Source organism: Lagopus leucura, unplaced genomic scaffold, assembly GCF_019238085.1.
Source record: "Lagopus leucura isolate 7727_CA_CO unplaced genomic scaffold, USGS_WTPT01 Super-Scaffold_73, whole genome shotgun sequence".
Classification (NCBI taxonomy): domain Eukaryota; kingdom Metazoa; phylum Chordata; class Aves; order Galliformes; family Phasianidae; genus Lagopus; species Lagopus leucura.
This window is the reverse complement of record NW_024962252.1, coordinates 31,657,662-31,675,505: the sequence shown is the minus strand read 5'-3', so window position 1 is coordinate 31,675,505 and position 17,844 is coordinate 31,657,662. Positions and strand designations below refer to the sequence as shown.

At 36.6% G+C, this 17,844-nt stretch overlaps 1 protein-coding gene across 1 annotated transcript in view; it reads left to right on the top strand.

Annotated features, from left to right (window-relative positions):
* Positions 1 to 17,844, top strand: part of MMS22L (MMS22 like, DNA repair protein) — an 86,466-nt gene extending 68,622 nt beyond the window's left edge. Inside the window, exons 17-25 of the mRNA XM_042884636.1 lie at positions 889 to 1,031; positions 1,779 to 1,921; positions 2,035 to 2,194; positions 4,378 to 4,547; positions 10,580 to 10,791; positions 12,907 to 13,073; positions 14,413 to 14,509; positions 15,629 to 15,796; positions 17,157 to 17,844. Coding sequence (XP_042740570.1) covers positions 889 to 1,031; positions 1,779 to 1,921; positions 2,035 to 2,194; positions 4,378 to 4,547; positions 10,580 to 10,791; positions 12,907 to 13,073; positions 14,413 to 14,509; positions 15,629 to 15,796; positions 17,157 to 17,238 — 1,342 coding nt within the window. The 3' untranslated portion in view covers positions 17,239 to 17,844. The remainder of the gene's footprint in view (positions 1 to 888; positions 1,032 to 1,778; positions 1,922 to 2,034; positions 2,195 to 4,377; positions 4,548 to 10,579; positions 10,792 to 12,906; positions 13,074 to 14,412; positions 14,510 to 15,628; positions 15,797 to 17,156) is intronic.

The window sequence follows — 17,844 nt, the reverse complement described above, 5'->3', positions numbered from 1 at the left end:
GATCTGCTGTCTGTTAGCAAGGAGGTTCTGCAGAGTTAATTGTATGGGTCTGATGTACTTAGGAAAAAGTCACTACAGCAGCTCCTTGTGGTGGTAAGGCAGATAGAACTTTGGCAATGCTGAGCAGCTGAGTAGTGTGGTTGTACATCTAGTGTTGATGGTGCCTTTGATTCCAGCCTGTCTCTTGTCTGGAAGAGCAGAAGTGAATGATTGAAAGTATGCACAGCAAGTTTGCTGTGTGTGTGAATACATACATAAATGTATACATATATACATTTTCAAGTGTACATCAAGTATAGCAGTTTCCTTTCTCATCTCCTTGCTGCCTTTTTATGTTCTCTTAGCTAACAGAACCTGTCTTTGTTTGCTAAAGGAGATCTTTTCTGCCTTACATGTAGTAGGGACTGAGCAGACTTCAGAGTAGTTTGGGGTACCTGAGCTAGCTTTCTGTGGAAGGGTGGGATAGCTTAAACAACAACAGTTTGAAGTTCTACCCTGATTCAGATAAAATTGTTCTGTGTTGCATGCTGGCAGTTCGTATAGAACTGTGAAGTTATCTGTTGTTGGAATAAGGCATTCCACACTGTGAATTTATTTCTCCCTTTGTTTTGTTTAATGTAGAGGAAATGTGAATGCATTTGTCTGTGTGCTTTTACGTTCCTAGGTCTGGCATTACAGAGTTTATTGTTTTATCTCTATTTCGGCATCAGGATATCACGAGCAAAATCCCCAAAGCACATAGAAGAAATGTCGATTTTCCTTTTCTGTTACTTTACTTTATTTCTAATTGTGTATTTCCATACATGGAGAGCCAAATGAGACACACTGCCACCTTTTCCAATACTTTCAGTAATCTCTTTACCTTTTTTTCCTCTGCTACCAATGCAGTGAACTGTGTGAAGCTTTTTCTACCATGGGATACACATCCTATGAAGCTTTGACGGTGCGTTCTTGGTTTCGATGCGTTTTGCAAATGTTCATAGATCAACCGAGTGCTTCGCTGGCCAAGACAGATGCTGAGCGAACAGTTGGTAAGTGTTCACATTTCCCTAATGTTTGCAGTAACAATTCTGTATTGCAAAACTGGCAGACATTTTTATCTAATTACAAAATGTATTTTTGTTTGTATTCCTTGACTTTTACCTAATTGCAAACTGTGTTTCTTTGCGCTGTTTGTGCTATTTATTGATGGCTTGCCTGCTCTGCGTATGACAAATTTATCACAAACAAGGATAAAAGAGCTTGTTTCCTTGGAAGCAAAGAACAAAAACTTGCTCCCAAGGAGACAAGCTATTTTTCCCCCATGGAGGAACTGCTCTGAAAAAGTGAAAATCTGAAGTAAATAGTTGGAAATCATGCTGTGAACCCCCTGAAAGAAAAAAAAAATCCAATTGCAAGTAATTTTTTTCTTGTTTCATATTGAATATTTTGCTGTCTTGGAGCAATACTTCATTTTTTCTACAAAACACTGCAGTTCTAATTATCTGTAGAATACATCTTACAGCAACTACTTTTATGCACATTTTGTAGATTTCTAAGAAAACCATTAGGAACATGAAAGACTTGGTCATCCATGTTTAATATTTTTCATTCCTGTGCATGTGTACTACAAACATAACTACTTCAGACACGCATTCTTTGTCAAAAAAAACACTGTCAGTTGCAGAATCCATATTTTAGATGCTTTAAAATCATGTTTCACTTTACGATTTTGTGACTAAAATAGAAGAGCATAACTGCGTGATGTATTTACTGCTGTGCTCTCTTGTAACAATCAGGGAAAGCCTATTTGGAACAGCTGACTGAAATGACAAGACTGATTTTTAAACTCAAAGAAGTAGAAAGCATTCTCTCAAAGGCTCATGTTGAAGAACCAGTTTTAAAGCAAGATCCTAAAAATGCTCTCGTCCAATTCATTAAGGTACTGTATATCTTTGTGTTAGTTCATGGTGCAACTTAAGTGAGAAGGAATTATATATTAGCTTTGCTTTGTGCATACAAAAAGGAATCATTTTGATGTTTTTGTGTTCTCAGGCTGTCGGTAGAACTTACAGTGGCCTTCAGACGCTCCCTGAGAAATCTGCCATGGTATTAAAAGCCCTGGAGTATTTAGGTGATGTATTAAAGTATGTAAAACCTTATCTGAAGGCAAAAGGGCCTCCAGAAGGTCTGCAACTTGCATATTGGATCATAGGTAATTATTTTGTGACCTTTTCTCTTTTAGGAAGCCGTTTTGTAAGGAAACGGTAAAATGTGATGTTTAATACTTCTGGTTTTTGTACTGCCCATCTAACAGTTTAAAAAAGCAAAGTCACCAAGATGTTACAGTTAAATACTTCAATTTTCTTTCACTAATTTTCTTTGGTTTTTCAATTCTGATGCTGTGAAGTTGAACCTCCTTGTGATTTTTTAAAATTATCCCTGCAAATCAGTTTTTTCAAAATTAAGATGTTTTAATGTCTTTTGGCACCAAAAACCACTTATTTTACCCAAACAAAATCAGAAACAGTAAGTCAGTTAAGCAGTATGGCAATACAAAATCATATTCGTTGGAGCAGTAATAGCGGATGGGTCTGCTTAAGTAAATTAGGGATCTTATACGCATCCTTTTACAATTCCTTATGTACACCTTGTGCTTTCTTAAAACTCAGATTCTATTATTTTTTCATTAAAATGTAGAAATACTGATAGGATGGGAAAATAAGAAAGCTGCTTGTTTTGAGTGAATATGTCAGATTCTCATTCAGTTAGGTTTAGAATTAGAGTAAACCTTAATTCAGCTTAAAAACAGAGGTAATGATTTGCATGCATACATAGTATATATCCTGACTAAAAGGATGAGAGTGTAAAGCACTACTGCCATGCAGAAGCTGCATAAAATGTAGTGGAATTTCAGTTGTGAAGTACTTTACTTTCCTGTTGCAAGATCCGTGTATTTTGAAATGATTAATGTTCAGCCAGGCTGTTGTGCACAAGAATTTGTACTTCCTTCTTAGTTAAGGAAAAAAGATTCTAAAAAGGCTTTAAAATGTATTTTAGAGTATTTCAGTCACTTTTTAGCATTGTGAACTCATTAAATAATAAAATCAAAGCAAGATTCATAACAAATCAAGACTATTCCCACTTGTGCATACTGTACATGTCGTGTCTTCTACTGTCCCATACATCACAGCAAGGATAACAGAAGGAATACTTTTAGCCAAAATAAGCATGTATCTTTCAAAACAGGAAGCTCAGACGATGTTATTAGATGTACTGTTAAATGGTCATTCTCATTCTCTATGATTGATCATGGTGTTTTCTCTAACTCCACAAGATTAATGTTGTTTTTCGTTGTTTTTAGAGATGGTAACAAATGAGTTTGTAGATTCTAACAGCCTACTTCTGATTTCTCACTAATTTCAAAGTCTTAAACATATTTTTGTGGAGTTTCCTTCCAGCAATTCTTTGTCACTTCTAATCAAACGTTATCTTAAGAATGTTTGTGAAAATTACTACATAGAAATCTGGTTAGTGAGACAGCTTATTTTATCTGTATTTTAACATTCTCGAGCATATTGTTATTGTCTCAAAAATTCTTAACATCTGTAATAAATTTTGCAAAGTGAGGGCATTTACACGCCAACACCTTTTAACTGTTTGGAGTTTTGTTTTGTTTTCTTTTCTTTTACAAATGAAAAAAAAATCTTAAAACCATCTCAAAGCTGTGCAAGTGATACATTTATGTGTAGAAAATGTGTGTCTGAGACTCCCATTTTTTGGACTTGGCCCACACTATTCTGGAGAGAGTACTCATTCAGTGGAGTCAGGTGGCCTTCATTCTGTTAATCTACCAAATGAAATGCATTAAATACTATTTGGAAGACATTTAATATTTTCCTAGTGTTGAATGAGTGAGTAGCTGCTAAAGTGGCCACGCTGTTGTTAGAAATATGAATGGAAGGCAAAGGCAGTGCCTCTAGTGTGATCAGTGGTCTCTAGTGTGATCAGATCACATGGTAAGGTCTGTGTGATCTGAGTGTACGTCTGCTGATTGCAGAGCATTATGTACCACGGTTACCTAATTTTTCTGGAGGGCTGTGAGCAGCTGTCCTTTCTTTAGCTTTACTGTACTTTTCCTAAAACAGCTTCACTTGCACAACAGCTTGTAATTTATTGAAACGGCTTGATGTTGATGAACAGGAAATGGACTTTTTCTTCACTGAGCTTTTTCTAAGGGAATACCATGCAAATAGTATGTGAGAATGAGACAGTTGCTATTGTTATTCTTGGATGACCTATTCAACATACTTCCTTTTTTCCTTTTTAGCCTCTCTTAGCTTTTTTAATTTCCCCGACTGTAAATTGCTTTGGATTTTCTTGATTCTCTTTCTACAGGATGTCTTGTAAAATTCTGGGCACCAATACTGGCCACTTCCAAAGCACAGCAACTCCTGTTCCGCATCATAGATTGCTTGCTGCTGCCTCACTCAGTGCTGCAGCAGGACAAAGAGCTGCCTGGGGCTTTACTGTCTGCCATTCAGGAAAGCCTACACCTTTATCTTCAGGTAAATATGTGAAGTCTATTATCAGCAGACAAATGTAGCTTTAGGAAAAGATTCATGCAGCAGAGAAGATTTTCTTTTTTTTTTTTTTTTTCCTGTAATCAAACAAGTGCTGACTGAATTTTAAGAAGCAGCAAGAGAAGATTTTTCTTCTTGAAGAATTTGAAGGAAAATTGCCCGCCATCCATTGGCTTTCCTGTCATTGCATGCAGCTATGCTGAGGTACACTCCAGAAGCTGCTGTTCTGTTTGCTGCACAAAGAGAGGCTCCTAGCCAGCCTGCTGTTTACACTGTGTCTCATGTAAGAGATTTCTGAAACACTGAATCATGATATATAGCAAGACAATTATTGAGATGACAGAGCAAAGCAATGCTTTAAATCATCCTTGATTTTGTTAACTGTAGATAATTAAAGATGAGCTACTCTATTTTTCTTTGGTCTTAGTAACAAAAGACAAGCCTCTGCATATCATGGCACTGTTTTATCTTAATAGTTTGAGGGTTTGTTTTGCTGAATCAACCTTTTCTACTGCTGATGCTAACATGAGTCAAGCTCCTTACGCTCCTGAAAGGCTTGTTGTGTTGTAGAAAGGGATTAATTCCTGTGAGTGAGGAAGAGGATGTAGTTTGAAAATAAGTCAACATATTTAACCTTGCAAAGCATTTTTTTTTTCCTTCCTGCTTCCTTTTTTGCTTTCCCTTCTAATATTCATTTAGACTGCAGTTCTAGGTGATTACTTACAGGATTGTATTGTGAAACAATGCAGTGGTGACTTTCTAAAGATCCCTTGGATTTATTCCCTCTTTCAAAAGTTGCATTCTGATTGATCACGTCATACAGAAATGAATATGGTGGCATGCAGATACAGCTTGCTTTTCTGCTCTGTAGGTATTTTCAGAAGCTATTTACATGTAGGACCATGTGGACACTGATGTTACCACAGAGTGTGACTGTCCGCTTGATAATTTAGTATTTTAGTCAGAGAATGCTGTTCATTTGTAGTCTGCACATAGAGATGTAGTTTTAATGTGAAGCCACTCAAGTTGGTTTGAAGTCCAAGTGTTCTAGACCTTTGTTTCCTGTCTTCTCTGTCTGACTTTCTGACCCCACCATGGGCCTCTTCAGTAATCTACTGCTCAGTCCATGTGCTTTCAGGTTAAGCTAGATGATCTAATCTGAGCTAGATCATTTTAGACAATGCTATCCTGGAAAACTAGAAATTATTTTGATAAACACTTTGAGGGGGAGGGCAAAGAGAGCAAGATTCATTTTTTTTATTTCAATATTGAACTTTTAAATTCTATTAATTGTTTCTATTTACATGGTTCCAACATTTTAAAATACTGCAGACTTCTACATCCAGTCAGAAATGTTTCCTCACCCTTTATTTGAGAAACTTAGGGTTAATGCAAAATGGAAAATATTTCAATATCAGTTACAAAACTTATTCTCTTGGGGTTGCTTCTGAGATCCTTTGGGTTCACACAAGTTCTAGGAGCTCTGACTTCTCAAGTAAACATTTCACAATTGGCTTCAGCCAAGTTGACTTCAGGATAAGTTCCTTCCGTTTCACCTCATGTGCATCCCCATTACATTTGCTTAATGATTTTGTGAATAGGGGATTACTGAAATGTGTGAGTTGATGCAAATACTAAAAATCTCTGCATAAATAAATAGATGAATCATCCATGTCAGAAAAGAAATAAAATAGTATATGTGTGAGCATGTAACCATGCTAGGAGGAAACACAGAGAAAGCACATCCTCTGGGAGAAACTCTCTCTTAATTAACTTAAGTTGCTGGTGAAATATTTAATCAGATTGTCCTTGAGAGGCTACCCTGTGTCCAGTGCCTATTCATGGAGGTGGAAAGCAGTATTCTATTGCAAGAGTCCCAGTTCTCTTTTGAACTATTTTTTAGGGGGATTTTTTTTTATGGTTTTTGCCTATAGGGCTACTATATTGATATTTATTATTTCACTGTGCTCCATCTGTTTTGATAATATTTTAGGACTTAGGAAAGATTTTCATAGAATCACAGAATTATTTGAGTTGGAAAGGACCTCTAAAGACCAAGTTTATCTAGTTCTCCTCCCACCCCTCCACAGGCAGAGATGCTTCCCAATAGACGAGGTAGGGACATAAAATCAAAATTGTCTTTGGAGTTGTTTAAATGAAAAATTTCAAAAAGAAAAACGTGGAAGAACAAGAATGAGCAATCACTTCATAATTTTATGAGACTATTTGTAATTGTGTGATAATGAGGCATGTAAAATCCATCATGTGGTATTTTGCCTTTGTTTATACAAAACAAACAAACACAGTTGATTTGTGTGATAGTAGGCTGTTGAAACATATTACTCAAAATATCTTTGATGGATTTCTTGGAATATGCTTTGGAGGAGTTTTAACACATGTTTACCAGTAATGTGGGAAATAACTGGAGCATAAAACTTATTCTAGAGAAGAAATAATAGTTTAAATACATCTTGCAGATTATGGTGTAGGTGCATGTAATAAGCATAATATACATAATAATGAGCTAGATTTATTAGTGTTAATCCTGTCCAAATACAGAAGATGGTTTACTTCTATCTGTATACAGAAGAGTGGTAAAAGATCTTCATTTTAAGTAGTGCTTGGCACATACATTTTCCATGATTTTAATGGGCCTGTGCAGGCTCAGCATTTGTCAGAGTTCAGACTTTAAAAGCCCTCCTGCAAGCCACATCTGTGGTCTGATATTTGAGCAAGCTTATTAATACATCTTGTGAATTACAGTATGTGTTTAATAGGAATTGTACAACATTAATTGGTGAACAGCAGATTTATTCCAACAGCAGGACTGATATTGTAAGTCATCATTAGGTAGCTTGGCATTTCTGCAGTGAATAGTTCCAGTAATCCATACTAATCGGTTCTTCGCTCTCCACAGGTGATTTACAGATATATGGATAAATCAGAAGAGAGGCAGCTCTGGCTACAAAAGGTTCCTGCAGTGAGCATACACAGGAATCAGTTGCCTTTCTGTTGAAATGAGGAGCAGATGTTGTCATGCTCCTCTACTCCTCTTCAAATGTCTTTGGTTTTTGGTGGGGTTTTGTTTTTGTTGTTTTTCTTTCTTTAATCTGAGAAGATAACTAAAAAATAGTTAATTAAAAAAAAAGAAGAAAAGAGGGAGAGAAGTGCTCTCAACTCTTTAATGTCCATCTGCTTTCTAGGGATTGTCCTAAGGGTCTGAAGTGATTATTTTCAGATCTGTGGTCCAGAATCGCAGTCCAGTAACATGTGTTTCTTTCCTCTGTCATATGAACAGTAACTTCCTTCATCTCTGTTAATTACTAATGGGATTTAAAAGAAGAGAGTACTCTGTGACCTCCTTGTAATTACACCCTTGGCCAATGCTGCCTAGGGTAGTTTGCTATTGTACTCACAGCCACCATGCAACATTGGTAGTTTATCCCTGGTGCCACTTGGGATACGGTGGTGTTAAGCCTTGTACAGGTCTGCTGCTCTCTAGGCTTTGTAAGAAAAAGGAGGGTCCCAAAATAAGCAGCACAATATTGAGCTAAAGTCAGTGAGCTTTCATTTCCAAAAGAGAAATCCGAGTTCATCTAAGGAAATTTCCAGTGAACAATAGAAGTGTGGGTGCCTAACCATCTGATGATTCTTGCCTGAAGAGGTTTGGTGCTTTAAATATTCTCTAATATGTAGAGGCTGATTCATGATTTTTTTTTTTTTTTTTTTTTTTAGCATATAGGGGGTGTCTATTTTGGACAAGGGGAGCTCTGGCTACCCACAAAATAGGTGATTTTTCTTGTTGTTTTAGTTTGGAAGAAAGAATTTCTATCTTGGAACAGTTTAATGCTGAACTTGGAACTTCTGCTGTGCTGCATGGAAAAAAAAAGTAAATGAGACTCCTTACTGAGGAGAGATGTTGGTATTACTACATGGTTTTAAAAATTATGTTTTTTTAAGAGGCAGCATCTCTGCCTGACCCACCAAAAAAGGTCAGGATGAAGAGGAGTTCTCCTTATTGAGTATCAAGGGCACCCTTTATCCTCATCACATGATTAAGAAAAAAAGTCTCAAGCAACTTCCATCCTTTTATTTTCTCTCTGGCAAATGAGTATCTTTGATAATACTTGTGGCAGGGTGTTGTTATTCAGTTCAATCCTTCCCTTCTTTTTCAGATTACTTCTGTTCCCATCCTACAACTAAAAAAAAAAAAAAAAATCAGTTTACTTCAGCTCAAAAATGAAAATGCTTTTATGAATGATCAGTCTAGACTTATTGATCTATCTTCAAATGAGACTATTACAAGAGATGCAAAAATTAATCCATGCCTTCAGAGATCTCAATTCTAGTATTTCTTGCTTATATTTCATAGGTGAAATATATCATTAGGATCATTCATGTAAGAGGAGTAACTTATTTAATAACAATTGTTTTTTTCCTTTTTTGTGATACTATGTAGGATTTGTTGTTCCTCGGTTTGAAGAATTGTCTTATTTCAGTGATTAGAATTATTAGTTCTTCACAGGTGCTACATTCTCTTATGCATTATTTCAGGTATCCTCTGTGAGGTCATGATGTTTTTTGTGTCCTTTTTGTCAGATAGATTCCCACATGTTGTTTTGTAGTGTTGAAATACTCTAGTGGCTTAAGAGAGCCAGTTCAGTTTATGGAATGATTTTCTTTTTTGAGAGAGCTGGACTAGAGAAAGTGTATGCAGTTCTTTATTATGCCTGCTGCAACATCTCGCTGGGAACACCAAACACTCACACTTAAACTAAACGATCACTAGCAGTCTTTCTGAGCCTTCTGCTTGCCAAGCAGAGTCATCTTAAGAATTCTGATACATTCTGATTTAGCAGCAACTGCCTTTTACTAAAAAAAAAAAAAATTTACTGTAGTAAAGCAAACAGCTGAGAGCATCTGAACTACTTATTCCCTCGTTTGAGGAACGTGGCATTTATCAATGGGGTGTACCAAAGTTTCCAAGTAACTCCAGAGGCATGTGAAGTTCAACCCTTGCTGGATGTGTGTGTTCAGGAGGGCTGCATACAGCAAATCTTCAGGCAGGTCCTGAAGCACCTCATTCACTGACGTCCCACATTCCTTGTATGTGGTACTAATGGTGGCTTGAAGTACTGTTGAAGTTGCTTTATAATGGTCTCTAGTGCTTGGACTTCTTTTGTGTTGTTATTCTTGTTGGGAAAAACTATTGTGAAAACTGAATTCTGAAGAGACTTCTGTTTGTACTGCTTACTGAGGCCCTAGTCATAGTAGATAGCTGGGCTTCTTTGTTTCTTTTTCTTCCCTTAGTGATTCGTTTTTCTTCCTCCTTTCAGTACCTGAGGAATGGGGAGTAAATTCTTAAATTTTTTTCATAGACACTTTTACCACTAAAACAAATACTTATTTTCCCACAGATGTAACTACATGTATATGCAGTGTAACTCTAGATAATGTTTACGTAGTCACTTTCTACGCAAGTTTCTACTTTCCTAGATTTTTCTGCATCAATGTAGATTGTATTGGATAAGTCACAGTATTTTTTTGCTTTATTTAAATGAATTATAAAAAAAAAAAAATAATTCCCTCAAAAACAGTGATTTATTTACTCTAACTTGTTCACACTATGAGCAAAATTTTTGTTAGACCACTATTCTAGTTTCATTAGACCACGTACATAAGTGAAAAAGAAGTTTGTAGCTTTTGGGAACTGAGCCCTGGCATGAAAAGCTAATGTTTTGCTTCTGATTTGAAAGGAAGATCATGTGGTCTTAAGATTATCTTTCAAGTATTTTAGTTAGTCCAGTATAAGATTTTTCTCTCCTTTGTAAGCCTTGTGCCAGTTCAGTCTTTAGCCACAGACTTGATGGTTTCTTGACAGATGCAGCAAATTGTTGATACTTCTTTATCATGCAGTAGTTTATAAAGTGTGTAATTAGTATTTAGCTTATTGTTCTTAAATTTGTTCAACAATAAGGAGTTATTCAATTTCCTTCTCCCTTTTTTATCTCTTACAGGGCCTGTCCTTTATATGCTGTCAGTCCCAAGCTCAGGGGGCCTATTTAAATCAACTGCTTGGGAGCATTGTTCAACAGTATTTTGGACGATTTCTCCCTTCTTCACCAACTGCACTTGGAGCTGGGCAGCATCCTATGTTGACTGCTCTATGTAGCTCCATTACAGTCCCTCAGGCTCTCCGTCTACGGAAGACCACTCTGCATGTCATAAAGTAAGATCCAATGATGAACAAAGCACTGCTTATTCAGATTTCACAAACAGCTAATGAAGAAGAGAATGTCACTGTTCTCATCTCAGTAACTAATAGTCTGGCTGTAGGAAGAGCCTGTAAGTTGTTGGACAGGAAAATAAGAAAAGGGAAGAGAATATAGAGCACGAGAGTAAAAATGAGATCATCTGGAGACTGATGAGAAAGTCACTGAGGATGGAGGTCCTGGACTATAATAAGAATAATACACCATATGGCCACATAAAAAGCAAGCACTCCAAGACATGTCATCCTATGGCTGTATCTCAGGCTGTGTTTAGGATCACAGAACCATATCTGTAACAGCTGCCAGTGAAAGGGAGGACTAGATGCTATTGTACATATCAGGATATACATAGATGTGCCAGCTACCAAGGAGAAGTACAAAATTTGGGGTATGGAAAGAGGGAGATGGAGAGCTACGATCTGCAGTTCTTTGTCCATATTGGGGAAAAAAATTAATCTCCTTCAAATAAAAGGTGGTTGCTTACATCTAGGGTAATTGTACTTTTCTTTATTAAAAAGTGAGTATGCACATTCATTGAAAGAATATTAATGATGATCTCAGGTAAATACAGTAGATAGTGCTTTAGGTAAAGCCTATATTATCACATGTAAAGGGAGTGAGTTAAAATTTCAGTCTTGATTCTTTTTTTTAGCTTATGAATACTCAAACTTTCTTATCTTAATAGAATCATTTGTGAATGTGTGCATGAATGTGTGAATTTTAAGCCTTATTGTGGAAAGAAAATTCTGAATGTGTAACAGCATTTTGTGACTTGTAAAACTTGAAACATTTCTTAGTGATCTGGGAAGAATATCTTAGTCTGATTTATAAACTGCGTGGTGGTCAGGAGGCAGCCACTAGATCTATACATAAGTGCATACAGAGTTTACTAGCCTTCTTGACATACAGAAACTAATGAATATCTTGCTGTAGCGCAGAAGAAATTGAACCAGAAAAATATATTATGCAGGTCAGATAATCATTTTAGTGAAGAAACAACCCCCAAAAAATAGTGTGCAGTTTTCATAGTAAATAAATGGAACAGAAGATTTTAGAGATGCTAATATTAAAGTGAGTTAAAACCACATGGTGCAGGGAATATGGAAACGCTTTTATTTTAAAGTGTATACAAAGTTGTATAAGTATGCTTTATTAAGCTGTTAAGAGGTATAGCAGCTTTTAATTAACGCATTGCACAGCAAATGAGCATGCCTTGTATAAGCAGCTAATGCTAACTACTATTGCATATTTAAAAGTCATTTTGCAGATTCTGGGAGTACTTTTTTTTTGAACTGATGTTCTGTGTATTTTATCTCCACTTTTCTCTACTGGATGTTCCAATTTCAGTAATTTAGATTTCAGTAAAATCATCTGTAATGTCAGATCAACAGTGACTCAATCTTTCATCCTTTTGGGGTAAAAAATAAATAAATAACAAATGAAATAATTACAGTTGAGACAGCTCTGTTCTGTAGTGTCAATATTTGCTCTTGATGCAGATTTGCAAGTTACCTTAATCTCTGCAACAAATTTTGTACCGGAGATGATTGTGTTAATTCTGATGGAGCAAAATCAGAGATTCTGTCCCATTTCATCACACTGTTTTACAAACTAATAGTGCCAGTATAACAGAGCTCTTACCACAAGTTTGAATTGTGAGCAAACAATAAGACATAAAACTAAATACGGTAATTGAACAACAGTTGTATTTTGAATGTTATTTCAGAGTTATCAGAATCTAAACTCCTTGTGTCGTTATTTTATGCTGCTTTCTTTATATTTTATCTTTTATAGTCACATTTGGCTTTTTAACTATAATTATGACTGCTATTTCTCACTTCCCTCAACAGAGGAGTCGGAAGACATCACTGTCCTGATAAATTGGGAGCCATTTCTAAGACTAAGATAAATAGAAGCCATTACCTGAGTCCAAATAAAGATAGAAATCTATGTAATGGGCCTTCTGCTGAAATATCACAATATTATTTCCAATTATACAGTGCTTGCATTGGACGGAAGAAAAAAACAACAACGTATCCCAGGCTTTATTTTGATTTGTTTTGTCTTCCCAGTGAAAACTACATGCAGTTCAAAGGTAGCGCTCCACCTCCTCGCTTGGCCTCAGTTCTTGCTTTCATTCTTGAAGTACTTCAGAGAACCCAGACCAGTGAACTGTGTGACATTGAACTGGTTCTGCCAGCTGTGTTGAAGTGCATGGTATTGGTTAACGAACTACAAGGTGAGCTACTTGTTTGCTTTAAATACGTCTCTTTACACCTGTAAGGTTTTCATACTGCTCAGCATCTTTCATCCCAGTGTACAATCTGTTCCTGTTTTTTTTGTTTGTTTGATTGATGCATTAGCCAGATAAAGTGGACAAGCTTTGTTCATTAAATAATTTGTTCTCTGAGACAGGAATTTCTCTCTGACTCAAGTACTCTGATGGATTCCTGACAAGTTGATCCTTAATTGGAAGTGTTTTCCATCACTCCCACCTCATTTCTCCCAGACTTGTAACAGTGGAAGTTTTCTTGCACCTGAAGATTTTAGACCAAATAAAACTAGTGTATGTTCTCCCCTTAGAGACTTCAGAAATCAACATGCTATACTTAATCCATTTTTGAAGGGATCTTTGACCCCCTTTTTTTTCTTCTTTTAGCCCGTTCTACTTGGTAGTTATTCCTTCTGTATTTTTAGCTTCTTAAAAAATACTCAGTTCACCTCATAGTTGTATAAAGAATATAAATGTGCCAAAAAATGTCCAGTCCTTGCTACCAGAAAAGATTTTAGGAACAGTGGAGATTAACCTCTGACTTCTCCTGGGAATTTTGACTAATAAAGCAATTTTTTATGCTCTTCTGTAAAAGCTTCAGGGACAAGATAAATTCAGGAGATTAGCTGAATCAGCACATGCCTTTGTTCCCCCTTCTGCCATTGTAGCCACAGCTGTCTGAAGCTGGAGCAGAATGAGCTAAATGTCCTGTGATTCTGCAGCCACCAACTCACAGGACTCCACCATACCCTTGTAGAGAAGTTGCAGCTCAGTCCCACTGTTATAAAGGAGGAGCTTTATCTAGCAACTTGAATATCCAGTTGGAAGATATAAATGGAAGAAAACAGTGGGCTCCTTTGTTGTTGTTTGGAAATACACAAAAGGGTGGAATTCAGAACACTTATTGCAAGGAGTAGATCTGTATATCTTTGAGCAGATTATAATGCCAAGACTTTTTTCCCAGTTCAAATATAGGAACAATTAAAGAATAAAAACAAAACTGATTTGTTTATTTAAATTTATTTCCGTTAAGGGCTTGTGTCTCTGTTCTGACTTAAGGAGAAAGTGTTGTATTTAAAAATCCGTACATTTAAAAGATGATGGTGTTGAAAACTGGACTTTGCATAAATCTGAAATTCATGCTGTTCTTATAGCCATTCTAGCTAACTACTCTGTCATTTTACTTGCATCAAAGTAAGATAAAACCCATTATTTTCTCATTTAAAAATTGTAGTCTTCATGAAAGACATTCTCCAGATGGTCAGTTCAAGAGCTCTGTGTGAATCTTGTGATTTTTCTTTTACAGTTAAAAAAATATCTACACTCATTGTGCAGTACATGGTACAGGGCTGCCAAGCAAGGTCAGGAGGAGAACGTGCCACCCAGCTGACTTCTGTATTTAGGTAACCAGAAAATATGCCAATTGGCAGTGAAGCTACTGCAATCCAATTGACAGCAAACATGTTTTCTTAAAAACAACTAATTATCCTCAACATACTGCATTGTCACTTGTTTATGGTACTTAAATTACGTTACTTTTGGCACTGGTTTTAAACATAACTTTGCCAAAAAGCCAGAGCAAAAAAATAGAGAAACATATCTGCTTTTTCATGGATTAGGTACTGTTTTGAAAGGACTGTTATAGAAAACTACATTGCTGCTGCAGTGGGAAAATCTTATGAGTAGTGCTGTTGTGTAACGTGCTGTGGGCATGCCTAACTTGAAGTGTACATAACAAAGATCAAATCCTTGTCCAACAAGCTTCATTTATTTGTTTCTCTGACAAATGAATAGATTAATATAATGTCAATTTTACTTATTCCGTACCTCAGCAAAATGAATCCTCTTTTTCATGTGGATGCAGTAGAAGAGATGTAGGAGCTAAGACCCAAAGACATTTTGCAAACCTAAACACTGCTGCTGTATTGGATAATGTTAAAATGAAAGCCCCTGAGCAATTTGCTGATGCCTCCATGTGGGCTGTATCACTTTCATGAGATGTTTCACTCCTAAGGTGTAACTCCCCAGTTAGATGCAATCTGTGGTCATTAAATACCCTCAAATAGACAAATGGATGCTCTTCCATCTGATGGTCTGCCTTGCCTTAGATCTAGTGGAGCTTTATAAGAAATGCTGATGTTGTTTCTGCAGACTTCAATCTAGATATCTTTTTTTGCTGGACTATTTGATTAAATAATAACTCTGTGTTTCAGTTTTCCATGCTTTCCATTCAGACAGATGCATTACAAACTAAAGTACTCTGGAACAAGTCAGCTCTGGTAAAACAGCAGCAGAATCTACTGATTCACTTGAAAATAAAAGTGATTTTTTTCTTAGCATTAGCCTTCAAAAGCATGGCTTTGTTTGTGAAAGGAATTTGCATATAGAGTATTTCACTGTAACACTACGATCGCTTCCATGCAACCAGTTTTGCTTGTTCTGAACAGCTTCTTCAGTTGTTCTTGGCATGTTCTCTGCATCTAGTTCTGACCTTGCATTAAATGCCTCTGTGTCCCCCTCAGGCACTTTATCCAGGACTACACTGCACTGTATGATCACCGGGTGTTCAGCATTCTAGAAACAGTGGCAGTCTTGGATCAGACATTAGTTACCAGCCTGATTCCCACGCTGACGCAGTCTCTGAAGGATTCAGAGTACAAACAAGGTCTTGGAAGAAATGCAGCACAAAGGTTTGGGTTTTTTTCTATTTAATATCACTTTTTGACAGTGAAGAGTAGAGGTATGATCTCTTGAAAACAAGCAGTGTTAGGCAGCAGGACAGATAGTCAAAAATGATTGATTTTTAACTGATCAGCCAAAATTTCCTTTGCTCAGACCTTTCATGGTTTTAGGCCATCTACATCTGCTGAGTATTTTCAGAGAAATTATGGCATTAGAGCTCCAAACCCACATACAATTTAAGCCAGCCTGCCTCAGTTCACTACACTGTGTGTTGTAAAATTGAGGGGAAAAAAAAACAAAACTCCTGCCCAAAAAATATTCCTGTAAGTCCCTTTTCTAGAGAATGTTATGTTTTATATACAACGTTACAGTAAAATCAGGTATGATCTGAGGTGTTTGGGAAATTGAACCCATGGTTCAATTTCAAGAGTTCTCTTATAATATAAATTTATGAGAATTGTGGGTATTCAGAACAGTCTGGCCTCCTCTCTGATAGGCACAACAGAATCACACTTCCTCCATTCGCCCCCAGAGAACCTAGGACAGAAATATTTCACTTGTGAATCCATTTAGCCTTAGGAAGCAATGGAAGCTGAGGAAAGCAACTCAGCACAGATGGCAGCAACTCTTGGTGCAGATGAAGCACTGAACTTTCAGCGACCATATGAATGTTGTTACAAAAACCCAAAAAGCTCCACACTGTGGCATGTAGGTCAAAAGTACTCCTGTTAGGTCTCCTAACAGGAGTGCAGGGCTTGAGAGTCAAGGCCTGGAAGTGGTTTCAGTGTTTGCATTAATGCACATTCTGAGACCCCTCAAAGAGTAGATGCTGGTCACACCTCAGGTTGGAGAATTTTTGAAGTAAACTTTGGCAAGGCCTGGGTTATGGGAGAAAAAAAACAACAAAACCATCAACAAAAATAGCACCAACATAAAAACAGAACAGAGTTGTGCACGAATGTAACTCATGAGCCATAAAGAATTCCTCAAGAAGTATTCACCTTCCATTGAATATAAAACATGGAAGTCATCTACAATTGTATTATTCACTTTTTTATTGACTCAGACTGAAGGACCATCATATGCAGCATTTTCATACTACCCGCTTTTGGTCTTTGATGTATAGTTTTTTGTAGTTTACTAAGTAAGAGAGACATCTAAGCATTGTTGCAACACTGTTGTGCAAACTGTACTATTCTCTTTCTTTCAACTTGGCCGTGCTAAAAAATCACAGCAAACAAAGCTGTGAATAGATAAGGAAAGAACTTATTATGGGTTAGTCATCCAGTGTGCTTGGGAATTACCTACGTTACTGCTCAAATGTGTGAAATTGTTTAAGTAATGTTACATTCTTCTGTTTTTCAACAGGGAAGCCTACAAAAGGCTCTTAACTCACCTCTCAGAGGCTGGACAAAATGAGATACAAAAACTGGAAAATGAGGCAGGTTAGCAGTTGCTGGTGATCGTTCTTTCCCCTTCAATGTTCCAACACTGGTACCTAAATCTGCTGAGTACAACACACTAGCCAGATTCTTTGTATCATTTTTTTTTAATTATGTATTTATTTCAGTGTTTTCTGTGGTATTTGAATATTGTCATGCATCTGAAGTGTAACTCTTAATATACTGTTGTACAGTGATTGAAAGATATGGGAAATGAATTAAATTGTCTATATAAGCATAGCCTGGATTGCACCATACAAAGCAGGATTTAAAAATAAGCACATATACATAATAATTTCAGAAAGCTCAATTCACATTGAGTCCTGACGCTCTTAACATTGTACTCTGGAAAACCTCATTCAGAGTGTTCATAAGAAAGTTCTAGCTTTGTAATTTCTAATTTATTATTTTAGAACAAGAGAAGCTTTTCTGTAGTGCTGAATTTGCAATATGCAGGCAGCACCTGCATGTTGGCCAGTATGGCAGAGATATCATATGTAAATAAGGGCTTCTGGTATGTTGCACAAAATGTACATAGCTGTCTTAACCTTCCACATTATTTAAAAGTCTTTCAGTTTCCAGTGTGTAATCTCTTGTGTTATGTTTGTGGGTAA